The sequence below is a fragment of the Marmota marmota genome, unplaced genomic scaffold (assembly GCF_001458135.2).
Source record: "Marmota marmota marmota unplaced genomic scaffold, marMar, whole genome shotgun sequence".
Lineage (NCBI taxonomy): Eukaryota > Metazoa > Chordata > Mammalia > Rodentia > Sciuridae > Marmota > Marmota marmota.
In genome coordinates, this window is record NW_026000019.1 from 14,122,778 (window position 1) to 14,144,768 (window position 21,991).

At 36.8% G+C, this 21,991-nt stretch overlaps 1 protein-coding gene across 1 annotated transcript; it reads right to left on the bottom strand.

Annotated features, from left to right (window-relative positions):
- Positions 1-12,030: 12,030 nt before the first annotated feature.
- On the bottom strand, positions 12,031-12,659 carry LOC107147554 (ATP synthase F(0) complex subunit C3, mitochondrial-like). The gene has a single exon (XM_048809950.1). The coding sequence runs from the start codon at positions 12,582-12,584 to the stop codon at positions 12,174-12,176; it is 411 nt and encodes a 136-aa protein (XP_048665907.1). The 5' UTR covers positions 12,585-12,659; the 3' UTR covers positions 12,031-12,173.
- Between the last annotated feature and the right edge of the window lie 9,332 nt (positions 12,660-21,991).

Sequence of the window (21,991 nt, forward strand, 5' to 3'; positions counted from 1 at the left end):
TTGCAGTAGGTTTAATTGCACATTCTTCAAGTGTATTTGATTTAGTCTTTAGCTTTTTAAATATTTTATTATCTCCTGGGTTCCATTGTTGCTGTTGAGAAAAGTAACTGACAGTAAATTGACTGTCCTGGAGACAGTTTGTCATTTCTATCTGGCAGTTTTATGAATCTTTTTGTCTTTAGTATCCTGCATTTTCACTACAAGTAATTAGGTATAGATTTCTTACTCTGCTAGCAATTCTTCATATGTATTGAAACTACAGCAGTTTTGGAAAAGTCTCAGCAATTATGTCTTCAAATATTGCCTCCTTCTCAGTTTTTCTTCTTTCCTTTTTGAATATTGTTCGGATATATGTTAGACTTTGTGTTCTACCTTTGTTGTTGAACTTCTGTTCCATAGTTTTAATTTTTATATCACTGTGCAAAATTTTATTTCTTCATAGTGCCCTTTGTTGATTTAATGACTGTTTAAGCCATGGCACTGAGCTTCTCATTTCAATTATATTTTTCACTTCTGCAAGTCATATTTTATTTATTTTACTTTATAGTTTTGGGGACTGCAAAGCCCAGGTTTCATGCCTGCTAAGGCAAGTACTCAACCACTGAGCCACATCCCCAGCCCTGTTTTATATTTTATTTAGAGTTTGGGTCTCACTGAGTTGCTTAGTGTCTTGCTAAGTTACTGAGGCTGGCTTTGAATTTGTGATCCTCCTGAGCCACTGCACCTGGCCTGTTTTTTTTTTTTTCATTGAGGATCTAACCCACTGTTGTCATCGAGTTTCATTTCCAGTCTCCCCCCAACACACACACAATTTTGAATCAGGGTCTTGCTAAGTAGCTAAGGGTCTCCCAAGTTACTGAGACTAGTTTTACTAAGCTGCTGAAGCTGGCCTTAAACTTGTGATCCTTCTGTCTCAGCCTTCTGAGTTAGTACAGGCTTGTGCCACCATACCCAGCCCCCCCACCCCCCACCCCCCGTTTGGTAGAATACTGTAAACATAACATAAATTTTAAAATAACATCCTAACAATTTTTAAATTTACAGTTTAGTGTGTTTGTTGTTATGCAACCATCATTACCATTTATCTACAGAACTCTCTTCATTTTTCTGAACTGAAACTTTGTGTCCATTAAAAGAATAACCCTACTGGATGTGTGTGGTTGCACACTTGTAATCCTAGCCTCTGGGGAAGCTGAAAAAGATCTGGGGGATTTGCAGGTAAATTGATGGAATTGGAGAATATCATGCTAAGTGAAGTAAGCCACTCCCCAAAAAACCAAAGGCCAAATGTTCTCTCTGATAAGTAGATGCTGATCTATAATGGTGGGGAAATCATTGGAAAAATGCAGGAACTTTGATTGGGCAAAGGGGAGGGAGGAGCTGGGAGGGGGTATGGGGGTAGGAAAGATGGTGGAATGAGATGGACATACATATGGTGTGACAATACATTGTGTACAATCAGAGAAATGAAAAGTTGTGCTGCAATTATATGTGGTGAATCAAAATGCATTCTGCTGTCATATATATCTAATTAAAATAAATAAATTAAAAAAAATTAATGCACATGGACTCACTAGGAAAATCTGGGAGAGTATCTGAATTATTTAAGAGGAGTAGTGTGGGTATGGTTTTGAGTAAAGGGAAGGGTCTAGGATAAACTTTTTTTAAAAAATATTTATTTATTTATGTATCTTTAGTTTTAGGTGGATACATTAGCTTGTTTTTATGTGGTGCCGAGGATCGAACCCAGTGCCCCATGCATGCTAGGCGTGCACTCTACCACTGAGCCACCACTCCAGCCCCGTAGGATAAACTTTTTGAGGCAAGGACTTTCTTTAAAAATCAATGAAAGTATTACCCAAACTCTGCAGAAAAGTAGGCATAACTTTTCTGGAAGGTTTTGCACCCCCTCCCCCCACCCCCCTCCTCCTCAAGGGAGGAGCTTGCTGTTCTGGAATCTGTGTGGGTCCACCTTTATTCACAACTGTTAGTCTGACACAGTAACTATAATGCTTTGGGGGGAGAAAGCTCTGTTGTTTTGAAGGGTTGACACCAACTTTCACACAGTGAACACATCACTTATTTTGGTGAATGGTTTTCCTATAGTCAATTAAAATTCTTTTCCATAATTATTTGACATAAGAGCATCAATAAGACTAAGTCATGCAAATACAAAACCTAAATGTTGCCTTAACATAAGGCAATAAAGAAACTTAAAAACAAGGTATTTTTTTCAGTCTTTTTTTTTTTTTTTTTTTAAATCTTTATTTGTATGTGGTGCTGAGGATCGAACCCGGGCCACATGCATGCCAGGCGAGCGTGCTACCACTTGAGCCACATCCCCAGCCCCTTTTTTTTTTTTTTTTAACACAATATCTTTACCTATTTATTTTTATGTGGTACTGAGAATCGAACCCAGTGCCTCACATGTGTGAGGCAAGTGCTCTACTACTGAGCTACAGCCCCAGCCCAACAAGGTATTTCTTTAATCAAAATAAATAATGCATTGGAATAAAATAATAATAATAATAAAAAAAGGCTGGGGATGTGGCTCGGTGGTTAAGACCACTAGATTCAATCCCTGGTATCAAAAAAACACCCCCAAACAAAAAAACCTTTTCTCCCTCATCTCAAGCAATGGCAAACACCATTCTTCTTTCTGTCTCTATGAATTTGATTACTCCAGGTGTCTTACTGTCTTACTCCAGTGGACTCTTACAGCATTTGTTCAGCATTTGGCTTACTTCATTTAACATACTGTCCTTTTGTTTCATCTGTGTTGTATCATGTGTCAGAATTTAAGACTGATAAATGTTTTGTTGTCTGCATATATATTTTGTTTGCCCATTCATGTAGATTGTTTGGATTTATTGGCTAATAAATATATATGACAGCAGAATGCATTTTGATTCACCACATAGAATTTTTGGATCCCCACTATACTGTTTTTCATAGTAACAGCACCACTTCACATTCCTACCCACAGTGTATAAGGGCTCCAATTTTTCTAAATCTCACCAACATTTGTAATTTTCTGTTTAATAAATCTTTTTAAAAAATCATAGTAATGGGTATGAGGTCATTTATCAGTATGATTTCGATGCACGTTTCCATAACAGGCCCCCCCGCCAATGGGGATTGAATCCATGGCCTTATACATGTTAGGGAAGTACTCTACTAATGAACTCCATCCCCAGCTCTTTTACTTTTATTTTATTTTGAGAGAGGGTCTTGCTAAGTTGCCCAGGATGGACTTAATACTACTGTAGAATAGCTGAGATTAAATGTGTGTGCAGTGTTGATCATCTTTTAATGACCATTTGTATGTCTTCCTTGGAGAAATTTTCAAGTCCTTTGCCCATTTTTAAATCAAGTTGTTTGCTTTTTTTGTTGTCAATTTGTTGGTCTTTTTTTTTTTTTTTAAATCTTTTAGTTGTAGTTAAATCCATTTATTTTTATATGGTACTGAGGATCGAACCCAGGTCCTTGCACGTGCTAGGCGAGCACTCTACCACTGAGCCACAACCCCACTCTTTTTTGATCATGTCCTTTTGTTTTCTTATATACTATCCTTACTTTTTTTCAAGCATATTAAATGTCATATATTCATAGCAGAGTCATTCCAAAATTTAGCATCTTAATATTTATCACTTAATTTCCGAGGATCAGAAATCTGAGAGTGATATAGCTGGCTATATATTTTGTTGTTTTTTGGTATCGAGGATTGAACACTTGATCACTGAGCCCCAGCCTAGCCCCATTTTGTATTTTATTTAGAGACAGGGTCTCACTGAGTTGCTTAGCACCTCGTTTTTGCTGAGACTGACAAATCCAGTGCCTCATGATCCTCCTGCCTCAGCCTCCCAAGCCAGTGGGATCATGTGCATGTGCCACCATGGCCGGCTATCTGGCTGGTTTTAGCTAATACAGATAATATTAACAATACCAATAATATTAACATGATGTCTGCCTTTGTTTAAAATGGTTTATAAATTTATCATTTTATCTTTATAACAATTGTGTAAGATAACAGAGTCCTCTAAATAGCCCTTTCATGATATTAGTGGCCAGAACTTAAATTTAAGTCAAGAAAAGGTAGGAAACATGGTACTATTAGGAGCAGTTAATAGTGGAATTTTACTCAGGGTTGTTGATTTAGTTATTTGAAGAATAGATAGTAATTAAGTGGGTGGATGAATAGAGAGGTAGGGAGAGTATTTAAGTGAAACAGAATGTGCAAAGACCATGTGAATGAGGAAGCAGGGTAGTATTATTTTCAGTGGGTTCAAGTATGATTGAAAAGCCCTTGTTTTCCTTGTATTCTTCAGTAGATTTTGCTTATTAGCAAAAACAAAAGGTGGCCATTGTTTATTTTTGATTTGTGTATAGAGCATCGATGACTTACAAGTTGTTTATAGTCATTTTTCTTCTACTTTAGCAGAAATTATGTGATATGAAAAAAAATTTTTTTAAGCCACTGTTAGTTTCTCAAACACACTTTGGCAGTCACTGACTTTTCAGAAAGTACTCTATTTAATATTCATGATTTGATTGTTGACATTTAGATCAGTGAAGTAGTTTAATTTCCACAATGATTTCCTTTGCTTTAAATTATGTTATTAGGAAACTATTAAGATAGAGTTAAAATTTCTAAATTCATGCTTTTGTATAGAATTCTTGGAAGAGTTTACAATATTAGAGATTTTGAAAACAATGTTTCTTAAAAAACATACGTATTTCTGTCTTGCAGGACTCCTATTAAAAATTGTCAAATTTATGAAAAACAGTACTAACATTGCTTTGACCCTGAGATTTTAGGTGGGATTTTAAGTGAATTTATTAGGATCATAGATTTAGAATGTTTAATTTAGTAAACTGGTGTTCCTCACTAGTCCACTAGGGGATACTCCAGTACTTAGGAAGAAAATCTAGTTGCCACTGTAGTTTAAAAATTATCTCCCACTTAGTATAATTATCTTTTTCTTGTTTGTTGACATAGAATAAAAGAAAGTAGATTTTAGGCTGGTTTAGGCTATTAATTTGACAATAATATTCACCTTTCAAAAGGATTTGCTGCATTTTTAAAATATAGAAATTCATAGTATCAATGGTTGGCCACGTTATCTATTGTGTTCTTCATACCAACTTCTTGAGCAATCTAGAAAAACTGATTATTTGGTTTGGGAAGTGCTCAGTGCTGCAGTGTTGGTCTGGCATGTATGAAGCCCTGGGCTTAATCCCCAGCAGAGCAAAAAAAGAAAAAAAAAAAAAGGTGTAGAATTCAATGTTTATTTTAAGTTATAGATGGACACAGTACCTTTATTTGTTTGTTTGTTTATTTATTTATTTTTATGTGGTCTGAGAATCAAATCCAGTGCCTCACACAAGCTAGACAAGCACTGTACCACTGAGCTGCAATCCCAGCCCTCAATGTTTGTTTTTTTTTAAACTGATAATTATATATTTTTCTTCCTTTGCACAAGCACATAATGTCTCTCATTTATTTATTTATTTGGGTACCAGGGATTGGATCTGGGGCACTCAAGCACCGAGCCACATCCCCAGCCCTATTTTGTATCTCATTTAGAGACAGGTCTGAGTTGCTTAGCACCTTGCTTTTTGTTTTTCCCCTAGTGTAGTTGGACACAATACCTTTATTTTTATTTGTTTTTTAATTTTAATGTGGTGCTGAGGATCGAACCCAGTGCCTCCCATGTGCTAGGTGAGTGCTCTACCACTGAGTGACAACCTCAGCCAGCACCTTGCTTTTGTGGAGGTTGGCTTTGAACTCTCAATCCTCTTGCCTCTGCCTTCTGAGCCACTGGGATTCTACTGCACCCAGCATCTCATTTATTTCATTTAAAATATTTTTAAAGTTGTAGTTAGACACAATATCTTTATTTATTTATTTATTTTTATAGACATAATATCTTTATTTTATTTATTTATTTTTATGTGGTGCTGAGGATTGAACCCAGCGCCTTGCACGTGCTAAGTGAGCGCTCTACCACTGAACCACCACCCCAGCCCCATTTTAAGTTTTAGTTTTCCTTGAAAGTTCAGGAAAGCCAATTTCTTGGTGAGTTTGTTATAATTTTCTTCACTACATCATGTGTTCTCTTTTGAACAATTGTCTTAAAAAGTATGAAATAGATGACCTTAGGTACAGACAACAGAATCATTCTTGTTGTTGTCAGATATTTAACAGTTTAATATCTTGATTTCTTCCTGCCAACTTAAGTAGATACAATTTAACTTATAGTTTGAAGAAAAATGTATCAAAAGTTGAGTTTCATATTTAAAATAGCAAAATTTTAAGAAAAGAGTTCCAGTGCAGCCAGACATGAATTACATGCCTATAATCCCAGCTTCCAGGAGGTTGAGGAAGGAGGATCACAAGTTGAAGGCCAGACTTGGCAACTTAGTGAGACCCTGTTTCAAAAAGGGCCCAGGATGTAACTCAATAATAAAGCACCCCTGGGTTCAATCCCCAGGACCCCCCACCCCCTGCAAAAAAAAAAAAAAAAAAAATGTTTAAGCTCTTGTATATATTAGGAAAAGAAAATATTTTTTTTCAACCAAAAAGCCTTTCTTTCTTTCTTTATTTATTTATTTAGACATGGTCTTGGTAATTTGCCCAGGTTGGTTCCAGATTCCCAAGCTCAGGCATTCCTCCTGCCTCAGTGTCCTAATACCTGCAACTATAAATGCTCACCACCCACCACACCTGACTAAAAGTTTTTATTTATTATAAATTTAGTTTTCTTAACTTTTTTTTTTTAATTCTGTGTGGTATGATGGTGCAATTTTATTGCATATAGTGTATTTCATTTCTCTACATCTGACGTGTAAGTACTTAAGGTTAAGTGAATTATCAGATTTAACTCATTAATTTGTCTGATTTATGCTATTTTATAAATACAACAAATAGGTGAGGGTGTGTACTGTCATGACTCCATGATTTGGAAATTGGAAATTCAGGCAGTGTGGGGCAAAAACAAGTATACTATTTGTCCAGTGAAAGTAAAGGTGGTGGGGCTGGGGTTGTGGCTCAGCGGTAGAGCACTTGCCTAGCATGTGTGAGGCCCTGGGTTCCATCCTCAGCACCACATATAAACAAATAAATAAAGGTATTGTGTCAACTACAACTAAAAAATATTAAAAAAAAAAAAAAAAGGAAAGTAAAGGTGATATCAGAATAACTGAGAATTTGTTTTAATTAGTGCTGGGTAATAGTTTTTTGGATATAATAGATTTAGTAGTGTTGTGTGGAAGGGTTACATTTGACATATTTTTTATCTTCCTAAAAAAAGGAGGGCAAGAGCTGAAGAGTGTTGGGATAATTAGGTCTTTTAGTTATGTATCTGGTTAGATTGACTAGTGTTCCCAGTAGTACCTTTGGTACAGAGTAAGAGACAAGGTGTTCCTATGGACCATTTTGACAATTGCCACTCTGTAACTACAGGGTATAGGTAAGCTTCCTGCTTTATACAATGGCTAATGAATGAGGTAAATATGATCAGTTCATATTTTGTTATGTTGTGGCCGGAGGGGAAGGGTAGAATGTTACAGTGTTATGGTTGGTGGTTTTTCTCTACTTTTATACTTTTTCATTTTTTTGAAATAATATATATATTTTTAAATAAAGGCAATACATAAAAATAAAAGAAGTCAGTGTGGTGGCATATGTCTGAAAATCCAGCAAAAGGGAGGCTCTGAGACAGGGAGGATCCCAAATTTGAGGCCAGCTTCAGCAATTTAGCAAGCCCTGAGCAATTTTTTTGTGAAAAAGGAAAAAGAAGGTTTATTGCTTTGCTAGTAAAGGAGAAACACAGAGGACTCCTGTCCTGAAGGCTGTAATTCTGCCCATTAGCAGGAATGGCCCTACACAATTTAGTGAGACCTGTCTCAAAATAAAAAGGACTGGGGTTAAGCACCCCATGGGTTCAATCCCTGGTACCAAAAATAAAAGAAAGGAAGGGAGAGCGGAAGGAAGGAAGGAAGGAAAGAAGCTGGGGATGGTGGCATAGGCCTATAATTCTAGCTACTTGGGAGCTAACGCCGAAGGATTCCAAGTTCAAGGCCAGCTTTGGCAATTTAGGGAGATGGTCTCAAAATAAAAAGGATTGGGGATGTTGCTTAATAGTAGAGTGCTTGTAAGCCAAACCTGAAAGAATGATCAAGGCTTGCTGTTGGAGAAAATGCCCATTTATTGAGGAATAGCTCTGCATATTTATAGAGCCAGGGGCGGTTTGACAGTTATAACAGTTTAATGGTTGAACGGTTTGACAGTTGGCTGGGGTGCTTTCTGATAGGTGGGTAAGGATCATGTGAGCCAGCAGGGCTAGTCTGATTGGTGGGTAAGGATCATGTGAGCCAGCAGGATCATGTGAGCCAGCAGGGCTCACCATTGGACGGCTCTTCTTGGGGGTTGAGGAAGTTAGTCTTTGGAGCCAGGGCGACTCCCAACAAAACCAAACCCAAAGACCATTTCTAGTATTTTTGCTGAGGTCCATACTGTTAAAATTTTATGACCGTTTTCAACTGACTATCAAATTTTCTAATTTCCTCTAATTGAGGGAGTGAGTGTTTTAATTTTCATTTAGCACTACATAGACTGTGTTTTAGTAATTTGGGGTGGGGGAAGGCTTGTGATTTAAAAAAAATAGTTTTATGAGTTTTTATGAGTATAAATTAAATGATAAGTGATGGGAAAATATGTGTATATGAAGTGATTTCATACAGAAAGGCTGTCCTATCATGTAGTATTTAATAATTTGATGTAGAAGAATGGGCAGCCAAACAGCATTACCTGAATTTGGAAATTAGAGTCTCTTTGCGTGAAGCTTATTCATTTTAACTGACAGAAATCAGTGCTTATTCTTGTTTTATTTATTTATGTTTTTAGTTGTTGATAGACCTTTATTTTATTTATTTATATGCGGTGCTGAGAATCAAACCTAGTACCTCACACATTCTAGGCAAGTGCACTACCACTGAGCTACAGCTCCTGCCCCAAGTGCTTATTCTTTTTAATTATGGTTTATAAATCTCATTCTTTGTGATATAATAAGAGTAAAAAATACTGTGAAGGCCCTTAAGTCTAGATTGGTCAGTGAAGGATTTCGGGACTATCATTCTAGATTTTCTCTTCTGAAAACGATCTTCATCTTGTGGCTTTCCTGTCAGTTGAGAAGAACACTGTTTCAAGAGAACAGAATGTGTCTTCCTGTTTAATAGGGGACTAGAGGAGTAATGAAAAGTGGCTGGGTTGCTGCTTCTACTTTTCCCTTGTCAACTTTTGTTCCACCCAACCCCATTAACAGGCCTGTGACCTTAAATTCTGAATATATTGGAGCATGTCCTGGAGTATTCTTTGTTGTTGCAGTTTTTGGTGACAAAGTTTCTGATATCAATGAAACCTTATGTGATATTGTGGAAAATATATTTGATCTTTGTTTTGTTTCTTGGCAAAAGGGGGAAAAAAAAACCTGATAAAATTCTTGGAAATCTCCAGAGTGATGAGTGTCTCTTGTATGCTAATGAAATGCCTGGTGCTTGGGGACCTCTAGATAGTTTCAGGATGGGTACTGGTCTTGGATATACCAAGACATGACTTGGGGGTTAAGACCTTGAAACCTACCCCCAGTCTTTGAGGAAGGGAGAGGGGTTAAAGGTCAAGCTCATCACCAATGGCTATATTTAATCTAATTTCTTACATGATGTAGCTCCCCTTAAAAAACCCCAAAGGACTGGATTCAGAGAGTTTTCTGTGTAGCTTGAAGTATGGTGGTTCCTAGGTTGTGGCACTACCAGAGTCATCATGGAAGCTCCACACAACTGGGCCCATATCTTGCCTTGTCCATCTCTTCTGTCTGGCTCTTGATCTGTATCCTTTGTAATATTCCTTGTAGTAAATGGGTGAACAAAGTAAGTAAAGGGTTTCTCTGAGTTCTGTGAGTCACTTTGGCAAATTAATCAAACCAAAGGGAGAGTGTTGTGGAAACCTCAGTTTATGGCTGGCAGTTGGAAGCAGAGGTCCCAACATGTGCTTGTGGCTGGCTTCTGAAGTGGGAGGCAGTTCTGTGGGAATGGGTCCTCAGCATGAGGGATCTGATGCTGTCCCAGGTAATGTAAGAATTGAGTTGATTTGTAAGAAGGACACCCACGTGGTCAGAATTGCTTGCTCATTTTGTAAGGAAATACCCCATGTGTTTGATGTCAGAAGAGTGCTGTTGAGTGCTGTATGAGAGTAGGAAAAACACTTTGGTTGTTTCTCAGACAACCTGTCCTCAGACTTTATAATTGGTGAAGGCAATATTGTACTTGAAGTTTGATGACTGGATGAATGTAACTAAAAACTTCCTAGTGACTAGATAGGTAATTGCTAGTTATGTTATAATATAATAGAAGAGTAAGGGACCACATAAGAAGGGAACATTCAACATCTTACTCTGATAAATTCTCAAAGAATTGTATTAAAACACCCCAGAAACCAGGTGCAGTGGCACACAACTGTAATTCCAGCAATTTGGGAGACTGAGACAGGAGGATCTCAGGTTCAAGGCCAGCCTCAGCAAATTAGTGAGCTCCTTGGCAACTTAATGAGACCCTGTCAAATAAATAAATGAAGGAAGGAAGGAAGGACTGGGGATATAGTTCAGTGGTAAAGGACCCCTGGGTTAAATCCCCAATAATCCGCCCCCACCTGTTCTGGTGCAAAATAAAACACCCCAGAACAACACAAAGAATACAATATTTTCGCCTTTAATGTTCTACATTTGAGATGAACTGGAAAGTTAATGTAATTCAAGCATCACTGCTATTAAATTTAAATTTTTAATTATTTAACTTTTGAAAAATTAACATTAATATGGTCCCCAAATTTAAGAAGTATACATTTAATCTCTCTCTCTTTTCCTTTAGCTACCCTGTTCTCTTTCCTAAGAAGCAATCAATATTCCCAACATAAATATACTTTTAACATTTATTATTTAAAGGACTTCTTTGGTATGCATAAATAATTAAAGTTGACAACATGGATTCTAGAGTCAGATATTTGAAATTTTTGTTCACTCAACAATTGCTGAGCATCTACCACATTTTCGTGACACTGGGAATGCAACTCTGAACAAATCACAGTCCCTGCCTTTATGGAGATTACATTGTGGTAAGTGGAGACAGACTCTAAATAAATATTTATTTACTATTTTATATGGTGATAGGTTTTAGGAAGAAAACTGAAAGCTGGGTAAAGGGACAGGTTCATGGCAGAGGAGGTGTTTGGATAGGGTTGTTGAAAGAAAGCCTCTAATGAAGTGACATTAAGCAGAGACTGTGATCTAAAGGAGTTAGACTTGTGTTTTTGGGAAAAAAGCATTCTGGGAAAAGAACCATCAAGGGCTAAGTTCTGGACAGTGTGTGTACAGAGGTATATGTCCTTTCAGAATGGTGGAGGAAGTTAGATTGACTCAGGAGGACTGATGTCAGTGGAGAGGGTTAGTGGATAATACATAAAAGGAGGAAGAGAGCAGGAGAGTTCAGTGGTTGTAATAATGGGGATTGCTGATGGCTGGTTCATGCAGGGTTTGTGTAGGAATCGGGATTATTTTGTTCTGAGTGGGATAGCTTAGATTGGCTGCTTTGTGGAGTGTAAATTCTTGGGGGTAAGAGTGAAAACAGAATTGTTATTGAGGCTAAAATAACTAGAATATACAACAGTGTGCCAGATACAGTGAGCTTTATTAAATTTAGTTAGGTATTATTTTCCTTCTAGATTTGAATTCTGCCCCTGAATAAACTCATATTATTATACTTATAAATGGTAACTTTAGGAATTAAATTCTGTACTAATTTAAATTTGTTTGGATTTCAAATATCACTTAACATCTTGCAGAAATATGGTAAGATTCCCAAAAGAAATCTCACCCACTCCCCCCTGCCCCTTCTCGCTGGCGATTGAACCCAGGGGTGTTTTAACATTAAACTACATACCCAGTCCTTTTTATTTTTATTTATTTATTTATTTAAAAGTTTTCATCTTTAATGAAATGACTTTGGAAATAACGTACATTTCCATGACACCAACACTACAATTTTCGGAGTCACAGTAAGTTACACAGAATTACATCCATAATTACTATGAATGCCAACATTTCAAGCAGTAATTTCTGTTACATGGCAAACAAGATCAAGAAAGCGACCATCAAACAAAAGAGACCCATAGCTTCAGACAAGACAAATCCCAGGATAGCATAGGAGAACAGCTGCTGATTCAGAGAAGGATTTCTGGCATAACCAGCGATAAGGATGCCAAAGACTGTTCCAATACCAGCACCAGAACCAGCTATTCCTACTGTTGCAGCACCTGCACCAATAAATTTGGCAGCAGTATCAATGTCTCTGCTGATTACACTGGTCTGAAACTCCCTTCGGATTAGCTGATGTTCACCATTCTGGGCCCCATTAAAAACTGTAGAGCCCTTTCCAGGTCTAGTCTCTGGTCGAGATAACTCTGATACAGAAATTGGTCTGTAAGCAACTCTGGATCCAGCTGGGATCAGAGCGGGGGTGCAGGCGAACATCTTAGACTCCTTGGGGCGGCGGGGTTGGAGGATCTAGGTGACAGGCATGTGGGCTCTTCTCCCTCTTCCTCTCTTCCCGGGACGTGGCGTGGGCAGTGGCATCAGAGGTCCAAGGAGTGGGGCTCCCGGTCCTTTTTTATTTTGAGACAGGATCTCAAAAAAAAAAAAAAAATGTTTGAGGCCAGCCTCACACTTGAGATTATCTTGCCAGAGCCTCCCTAGTCATTGGAATTTCAGGCATGCACCCATTGTGCCCAACTTGTACCTTTTATAGTTATGTCTTGCAACAATTTTTTTCCCCTTAGGCTTTCCCAAAAAGCTGTGTTGTATGGTTTTTTGGTTTTTTTTTGTACTGGGGATTGAACTCGGGCACTGACCACTGAGTTACACCCCTTATTTTGTATTTTGTTTAGAGACAGGGTCTCACTGAATTGCTTGTCACTTTGCTTTTGCTGAGGCTGGCTTTGAACTTCAAATCCTCCTGCCTCGGCTTCCCGAGTCACTGGGATTACAGGTGTGTGCCACTGCACCCAACGTGTTGTACAGTTTTGACAAATTAAATATTGGGTGCTGTTTTTCTACTCCATTTTGGCTAGATGACATTTGAACTTGAAACTGCTTTGATTTCTCTGGTAATGTGTCAAAATGCTAAAAAGTATTAAAAATCTTTAGACCTTAAGGAAGCAGGTTGCTAGTGATGAAAATAAATGAGATATAAAAATGTAAAATTTAAACTTTTCAGTGACTGAATAATATATCTGAATTTGCTGGCAACCTGATATATCTCTTGTGTTAAAGAGGGTACGACATAGAAAATAAACCTGAAACTTGAGGATGTTTCAGAACTCTTAATATCTACCTGGGTAAGTAGAGGTACTTTAAAAATCAAGGAAATAATGGATAAGGGAAAAGATGGTTAAAAAGGTAGGAAGTAGAAAAGCAAAGTAGACACTTTGAAGTATTTTAAAATAGAAATTGTTTTGGAAGAAAAGAGAAATAGAACGTTTAGGTTTCAGGGAAAGCCTACAATATTGAAAGCTTAAGAAACTTCTTTAAAAATATATATGTATATATATAAAATCTGTAATTGGACACAATACCTTTATTTTATTTATTTTTATGTGGTGCTGAAGATCAAACCCAGGGCCTTGGATGTGCTAGGTGAACGCTCTACCACTGAGCCACAACCCCAGCCCAGAAAGCTTAAGAAATTTTTTAAATAAGAGTTTGCTGGTTCCAGTCAAGGTTAGTAAAGAAAGTCAAATAACATAGCCATATGCACATGCTCAAAAAGAACTGAAAATGAATTCTAATACATATATTATTCATGAAGCAGTTTCAGTCTAGAGGGACATCACTAATTTTCTCTTAATTTCTATTAATTTGGTTTGCTTGTTTAGACTTTCTAAAATATGACTTAAAAAGTAACTATTTCAAGTTGATGATATGGTGTAGGGGGTAATGTAAAACAAACTTTGTAAAAAAAGGTGTTTACAGAAAGAACTTTCTCATGAGGACAAATATGTTCTTATTAATATTTTTTTCAGACCTTTCATGAGTTTTTATTTTTGCTATAAATTTATTATATAACTACCCTGTTATTTATATTTTAAATACAGTATACCTCAGTTTGGTTCATGAAATCTCAAGATTTTTTATCTAAAAATAACTGAGTGATCTTTTTCCCATTCCTAAAATGTGAATGGTGATAAATTCTCATATGTAGTATGGCAGAGAAAAGACTAGAATTTGTCAGTCTTCAATTTAATTTCTACAGATTCCTTTTGTTATTTGTGTGTGTGTTTATTTATTTACTGGGGGGAGTTTACAGGGATGAAACCCAGGGGTGCTTTACCATGAGCTACATCCTCAACCCTTTTTATTTTTTATTTGAGACAGTCTCACTAAATTGTTTCTTTTTCTTTTATTTTTTGGTGGTGCTGGGGACTGAACCCAGAGCCTTGTGCATGTGAGGCAAGAGTTCTACCAACTGAGCTGTCTCCCCAGCCCCTCACTAAATTGTTGAGACTGGTGTTGTGATCTTCCTGCCTCAGCCTCCAGAATCACTGGGATTACAAGCATGTATCACTGCCCCGACTGTGGATGAGTTTTGGAAGAAATTGCTTTCTTGAGCAGTTTTTGATACTAATCATAGGCAAACATAGCCAGCTGTCCTGACAGTTATAAAATAAACAATGGGCAGGAAAGGCAAAACCCATCAGTGGCAAAGGAAAGAGCACCTCAGTCTTAAAAGCGTCCTATCTTTAAGGTGATGTACACCTACCTAGAATACTGTGTAATATACATTGTAGTATTTTTTTTTTTTTTTAAATATTTATTTATTTTTTTTTTAGTTCTCGGCGGACACAACATCTTTGTTTGTATGTGGTGCTGAGGATCGAACCCGGGCCGCACACATGACAGGCGAGCGCGCTACCACTTGAGCCACAGCCCCAGCCCTACATTGTAGTATTTGATTAATCACATCCATTTCAAAGTTTGAAAACTTCTTGTAGGAGAAACATCAGGGTCTGCCTCATTTACTTGAAAGGGAGATTTTAAGTGGAAAGTGTGCTGCAAAATCAGTTACAGTCAATAAATATAGCTCTGTAGATAGTCCAGAAACAACCATAGAAAACAGTCAAAAGTTTCTAAGACTAAAAAAAGATTATATGTTAGTTATATAATAGTAAGTAGATTTAGTGAGAATAGCCGTACTTAGTAACCATTATCAGATTCAAGACTGTAGTTTTGGTAGGTTAAAGATTTAGACATTCTGGGGCTGGAGCTGTAGCTCAGCTGCAGAGCACTTGCCTGGCACGTGTGAAGCACTGAGTTAGATTTTTAGCACCACATAAAGATAAATAAAATAGCACTGGGGTTGTGGCTCAGAGGTAGAGTGCTCACCTAGATGTGTGAGGCACTGGGTTCGATCCTCAGCACCACATAAAGTAAAATAAAGACATTGTGTCACACCTATAACTAAAAAATAAATATTAAAAAATAAAATAAAGATATGCTGTCTATCTACAACTACAAAAATAAAAAGATTTAGACATTCTGTTATGTTTGACATCTTTCATATCTTTTTCTTAAAATTTTTGAAATAGAATAATATATTCTCATGTCGTCACACTTAGAAAAATGACTTAAATATGTATATGGCTTATGTTTTTGTTTTTAAGGGATAAGGTATTGGGCAGGGGTTATATAGCTCAGTGGAAGAGCACATGCCTAACATGCTCAAGGTTTTGGGTTCAATCCTTAGTACCACAAGGGGTTAAAAAAATACAGGATTTTGATGTTGTCCAGGTGCCTCAAACTCCTGGGCTCAAGTGATATTCCGGTCTCAGCCTCCCAAACAGCTACAACTACAGCCATGTATCACCATACTGAACTGTTTATCTTTTTATTTGCAATTTTTATCTTCTTAATTTTTAATATACTGTAAATGTTTTATATTATAATATTTATATTTGGTGCTGAGGATCAAACCTCAGGGGCACTCAACCCACTGAGTCACATCCCCAGCTCTATTTTAAATATTTTATTTAGAGACAGGGTCTCACTAAGTTGCTTTTTGTCTCACTAAATTGCTGTTGTCTGGTTTCCTAATATTTATAGTATGTAATGTTATATACCGAATATCCATGTTTTAAATTTCATTTCCTTGCCTTTTTGTGTGTGGGTGTGTGTTGAGGATCAAACTTAGTACTCTACTGATAGATGTGACAGATAAGCAGATGGTAAAGCAGCCCTTCCTTGCCTTTACAAGGTGAAAGTTGCTTAAACACTTGCAAAATAATCAGTATTCTGATGACTACATATTATAACAATCATAATTAGTTTAATGTGATTGCCTGTTACGGGATTGGGATGTTGAGTGGCAATTTTAGAATTGCAGAGTTCTTTTTCTTGTGGAAGAATTATCTGAGTTCTGTAGTAATTGGACAAGACTATGTAAGCCTTACCCTTTGAGGTCAGTACATCTAAGTTGCACATTTTAAACTGGCGACTCATTAAATTATTTTCTTCCTTCAACTGTAACTATTGTTAGTGTCATTGTATGTCCTAATTTATAATTTACACTCATCAGTGCTGCTTTTTAATTTTATTTTCTGACATTAAAGGTTGTATAATCTGGGTATATCTTAGAATTAATGACTTAATGGGTGATGGATTATTTGTTCCCACAAGAAAACTTTGTTTTAGATGGTTTTCCTTTTTGTAAAGTCCAGAATCTTAATCATTTTACCTTAAATTTTCATTCTTTCTTTCATTTTACTTAGGAGAGCATTTACATAAACGATAGTCAAGGAAATCATAAACATACTAAAAATGTCTTGGATTTTTAGGGCACAAAATCTTAAGTACAGCAAAAGTGTATTGTAAAAACAAGGGTGTGTGGGGGGCCCTGGGCTTGTGGCTCAGCAGTAGAGAGCTCGCCTAGCGCGTGCAAGGCTCTAGGTTCGATCCTCATAAAAATAAATAAAATGAAGGTGTTGTGTCCAATTACAACTAAAAAATAAATATTAAAAAAACACAATGGTGTGAAAATCCAAATTTAGATTTATCCAGATAATTTTTTAAAAATTAACATGTTAGAGTGTGGGGTTAAGAATACCTCTGATCACTTTTTCCTGGAATAGGTCAACTCTTCATGCAAGTGCTATTTATCTACAGAAGAACAATTTTTATGAGATTTACCCTTTGAAAAAACATTTTTAAATGTATATAACAGAATTTTTTCTTTTGCCCTTTTTAAAGTACACATTTTAGTGGCGCTGATTACATTCACAATGTTGTACAACCCATTGTTATCTGTTTCCAGAACTTTTTCACCAACCCACATAGAAACTCCATCATCAGCAAGCAATGATTCTCCATTCCTCCCTCCTTGCAGTTCCTGGTAACCTCTCATCTACTTTCTGCCTTTATGAATTGCCTATTTTAGTTATTTTGTATAAGGGGACTCATACAGTATTTATCTTTTTGTGTCTAAATTATTTCACTTGTCATAATGTTTTCAAGGTTCATCCATGTACTGCATTTATCAGAACTTTTTTGGGGGGCGGGGGTGGGGTGGGGTAGGAAATTACCAGGGATTGAACTCAGGGGCACTAGACCACTGGGCCACATGCCCAGCCCGATTTGTATTTTATTTAGACACAGGGTCTCACTGAGTTGCTTCGTGCTAGCTTTGAACTTGAGATCCTCCTGCCTTTGCCTCCTGAGCCACTGGGATTATAGACGTGTGTCACCGTGCCTGGCTTTATCAAAACTTTATTCCTTGATATGGCTGAATAATATTCTACTATATGTGCATGACTCTACACTTTATGTATCTATTCTTCAGTTGATAGACACTTGAGTTCTCACCTTTTGGCTATTGTGAAACATGCCTTAGTTAACACTAGCACTTACAAATATCTATTTGAGGCCCTCTTTTTTTTTTATACTAGGGATTTAACCAAGTGCTGCTTTGCCACTGAGTTATGTCCCCAGCCCTTTTTATTTTTTATTTTGAGGCAGAGTCTTGCTAAGTTTCTGAGGCTAACCTGGAACTTGCTATTCTCCTGCCTCGGCCTTCTGAGCTGCTGTATGGTTAAAAGTGTTATGTATGGAGCTGCTGAATTTGGCAAGTTGGATCTGATAGACAATAAAGACACTCTTTTTATACAAGATAGCGTTTACTTTAGTAATATGGAAGAGCAAAAGCAAAAGTGATCTGCAAGAGAAAAAGAGAAGAAAATATATCACCAGATGAGGGAACCATCAACACCTGAAATTATGAGCTGGGAGTTTCAGGTTAGCTTTTCAAGGTTCTTACTAGGAAGTCATGAACAGAGTGTCCTTTCTACCGCAGTCTGGCTGCAGCAAAATAACGGGGGTGGGGGGGGTGGTGACGAGCAACTTGTGAAGATTGATACAGCAGGAGTGGGAGCCGTTTATTGTAGGACAGTAGGGGTATATATACATAAATGAATACACAGCTTGTTCTTAATTAACATAAACTAGGTACAGCAGTCAACCAATAAGGAATCATCATCTTAATGATTACACACAGCTTAACTTAATTGACATAATCTAGACACAGTAGTCAGCCATTAAGGAATCTCTATCATCTTAATGGCTCGCTGGCCATTAACTTCTCAAACCACTCCCTCTGGCAAAGTGCCAGGCGCCATCTTGGCTTGTTTATGGACCCTAACACCTTTCCACAAGTGAGACTCCAAAGTTTTATTCCCAGCGGGGTCCCTTAAATACAAGTTAGAATAAAGCAAACTCCTTTCTATAATCTGTGTGACCTAATGATCCCCTCAAGGACATTTCATTCTCCCAAGGACTGGCAAGATCCCCAAAGGAAGGGAGTCATGGCCTTGAGATAAGTCAATATTTGTGAATTCTCCTGAGTGAGCCAAACCCACCAAGAAGTCAGCATTCTTTTTTAAGTAGGGTTTGTTTTGATATACTTATGCAAACATGGAGTATGTCTTATTCTAATTTGGATGAAGTTAGCATTCTTCAGATTTTCCATCTGTGTGCAAAGGTCTTAGTAGGCACATGGAAGAACTTTAATTAATTTTCCTTAGCCCTTTAGTTGCTTGGATAACAGGCATGTACTGCTGTACCTGGATGTTTGAGGTTTTTTGGGGGGAGGGGTGTTTATTTATATATATATATATATGTATATATAGTGGTATATATAGTGGAATTGCTGGATCATGTGGCATTTCTGCTAAGCTTTTGAGGAATAGCCAAATTGTTTTCACAGTGGTTTCACCATTTTAATCCTACGAGCAAGGTACAGGGATTCATTCTGAGGTGATAATTCTACCCACAAATTCTTGTAGTAGCTATATGACCTTGAATGAGTCTTTTTTTGTTACCTCATCTTAAAAAATGGAGCTTGATGCCACTGTAGCACAAAAGCAGCCCTAGATCTTAAGTAAACAAAAAGTATGGCTTTGTTCCAATAAAACTTCATTTTCTTTTTATTTCCCTTTTTTTTTGGCGGGGGGGGGGGGGGTGGGGGGGTGGTACCAGGGATTGAACTCAGGGGCACTCAACCACTGAGCCACATCCCCAGCCCTATTTGGTATTTTATTTAGAGACAGGGTCTCACTGAGTTGCTTAGCGCCTTGCTTTTGCTGAGGCTGGCTTTGAAGTCGCCATCCTCCTGCCTCAGCCTCCCGAGCTGCTGGGATTACAGGTGTGCATTACCAGGCCTGGCTTAAAACTTTATTTTCAAGATCTGTAATTGAACCAGATTTGTCTCCCATGTGGTAGTTTGTGAATTCCTACTCTATATCATAAGATTACAGATAAAACTAAATTTTAGTTAATACAATTTTATTTCAGCACCAGTTATTGTTTCATAGTATCTGCTGGATATATGACATATATTGTTCTATTTTCATTTATTACAATTGAATTAATCTTTCCATTATTTATATTTTCCATTATTTATATTTATATATTTATATTAAATTTATATATATTTTAAAATATTATATTTTATAAATATATTTATATATTTATAATTTATGGCATCATAGATTAATGATCTATATATTATAGATCATTAATCTATGATGCAATAGATTAAGCATACTCTAATTGTTTTGCATTCCAGTATTATAAATAAATTTATTTATTTATTTGGTACCAGGGATTGAACCTAAGGACACTTAGCCACTGAGCCACATCCCCAGCTGTTTTTTTGTTTTATTTTGAGACGAGATCTTCCTCAGTTGCTTAGGGACTTGCTAAGTTGTTGAGGCAGGCTTTGAACTTGCCATCCTCCTCCTGCCTTAACCCTTCAAGATGCTGGGATTGCAGGCGTGTACCACCATGCCCAGTATAAATTTAATTTTAAGATGTCACTTTGGTAAGGATATCATATATATACCATAATTAAATGTATTAAAATTTCCAGATTTTGTTTTCTCTTTTTAAATCAATGTTATTTCCCCCATAGAGTTATTAGGATTATTTTTGCATTGTTATTTAAAATTAATAATTAAAAATGACATAGTATGGCTGGAAATGTATCTTAGTGATAAAGTGCAGGCCTGTTGTGCTTGAGCCCTGGGTTCAATCTCTAGCACCATTAAAAATAATAATATTTAAAAACTTATTTATAAATATTGTAAATATTGACACTTTATTGGTATCATAATTGAATTTCAGTGCTAGAATATTCTATAAGAATTTGGATAAATATATTTTGAACTTCTTCAAAGAAGAGTTCTAATTCTATGTATAAATATTTTTCAATGTATTGTTGCTTTTTTTGGTAAGGGTATTAACCCAAGGGTGCTTAATCACTGAGCTGTATCCCCAGCCCTTTTTTTATTTTTAATCTTTTTTAATAGTTTTAGATGGACAGCATGCCTTCATTTTATTTGTTTATTTTTATGTGGTGCTGAGGATTGAACCCGGGCCTCACATGTGCTAGGCAAGTGCTCTGCCACTGAGAAACAGCCACAGCCCTCTCCAGCCCTTTTTAAATATTTTATTTAGAGAAAAGGTCTTGCTGAGTTGCTTAGAGCTTCACTAGGTTGCTGAGGCTGGCTTTGAAGCGATCCTCCTGCCTTAGCCTCCTGAGCGGCTGGGATTATAGGCATGCGCCACTGCCCCACTACTATTGTTGCATTCTTGTGACTGTTAGAGGGAGAAATTTTAATTAAGCTATTATCAACATTACACAGCCAATTGGAAGGACTGGCAGTAGTTGATAAAATCAAAAATTAAATATTTTTTTAGTTTAGATGGACACAATGCCATTTATTTATATGTTTGTTTGTTTGCTTGTTTATTTATGGTGCTGAGGATTGAACCCAGTGCCTCACATGTACTAGGCAAGCACTCTACCACTGAGCCCATGAGGGAATTAATTCTTAGAAAAGTTTGCTGCTATTTGGTCAGCCAACCAAAAATGGTTATTGAGTCTTTAGGTATAAGTAGGAACAAATAATACAACTTTGCTCAAAACTGAGAAGACAGAGTTGGGATCACAGCATTGCTGTTCAATGGCAGCAACAATCTTTCCCCAATGTAGAATGCGTAGACTGCTTCTCTGTTGGGAAATGGGACTCTAATAAGAACAAGCCTTCTTTAAAAACAAATAAACAACCTCAAAGTGACTTCTGAATCTATACATGAATCATACCTTTTGCTCTTAAGATCACATAACTAATGCTTTAAATAGCTATTATGCTGCCATCTACATTGATATTAAAGATATAAGTAAAATGGATTTATGTACTTTTAAATACTGAAATATACGAAGCACTCACTGTATTCCAAAAATTGTTTCTTAAATTTAATATGCTTAAGGATGTATTTCAGCAAATACTTTAGGACTAGCAAAATCAAAAGCAAGTAAAGTGACCTTCTAAAAT

Excerpts from the sequence above, each read along its gene's own strand:
- LOC107147554 (XM_048809950.1), bottom strand. The coding sequence starts at position 12,584 with ATGTTCGCCTGCACCCCCGCTCTGATCCCAGCTGGATCCAGAGTTGCT.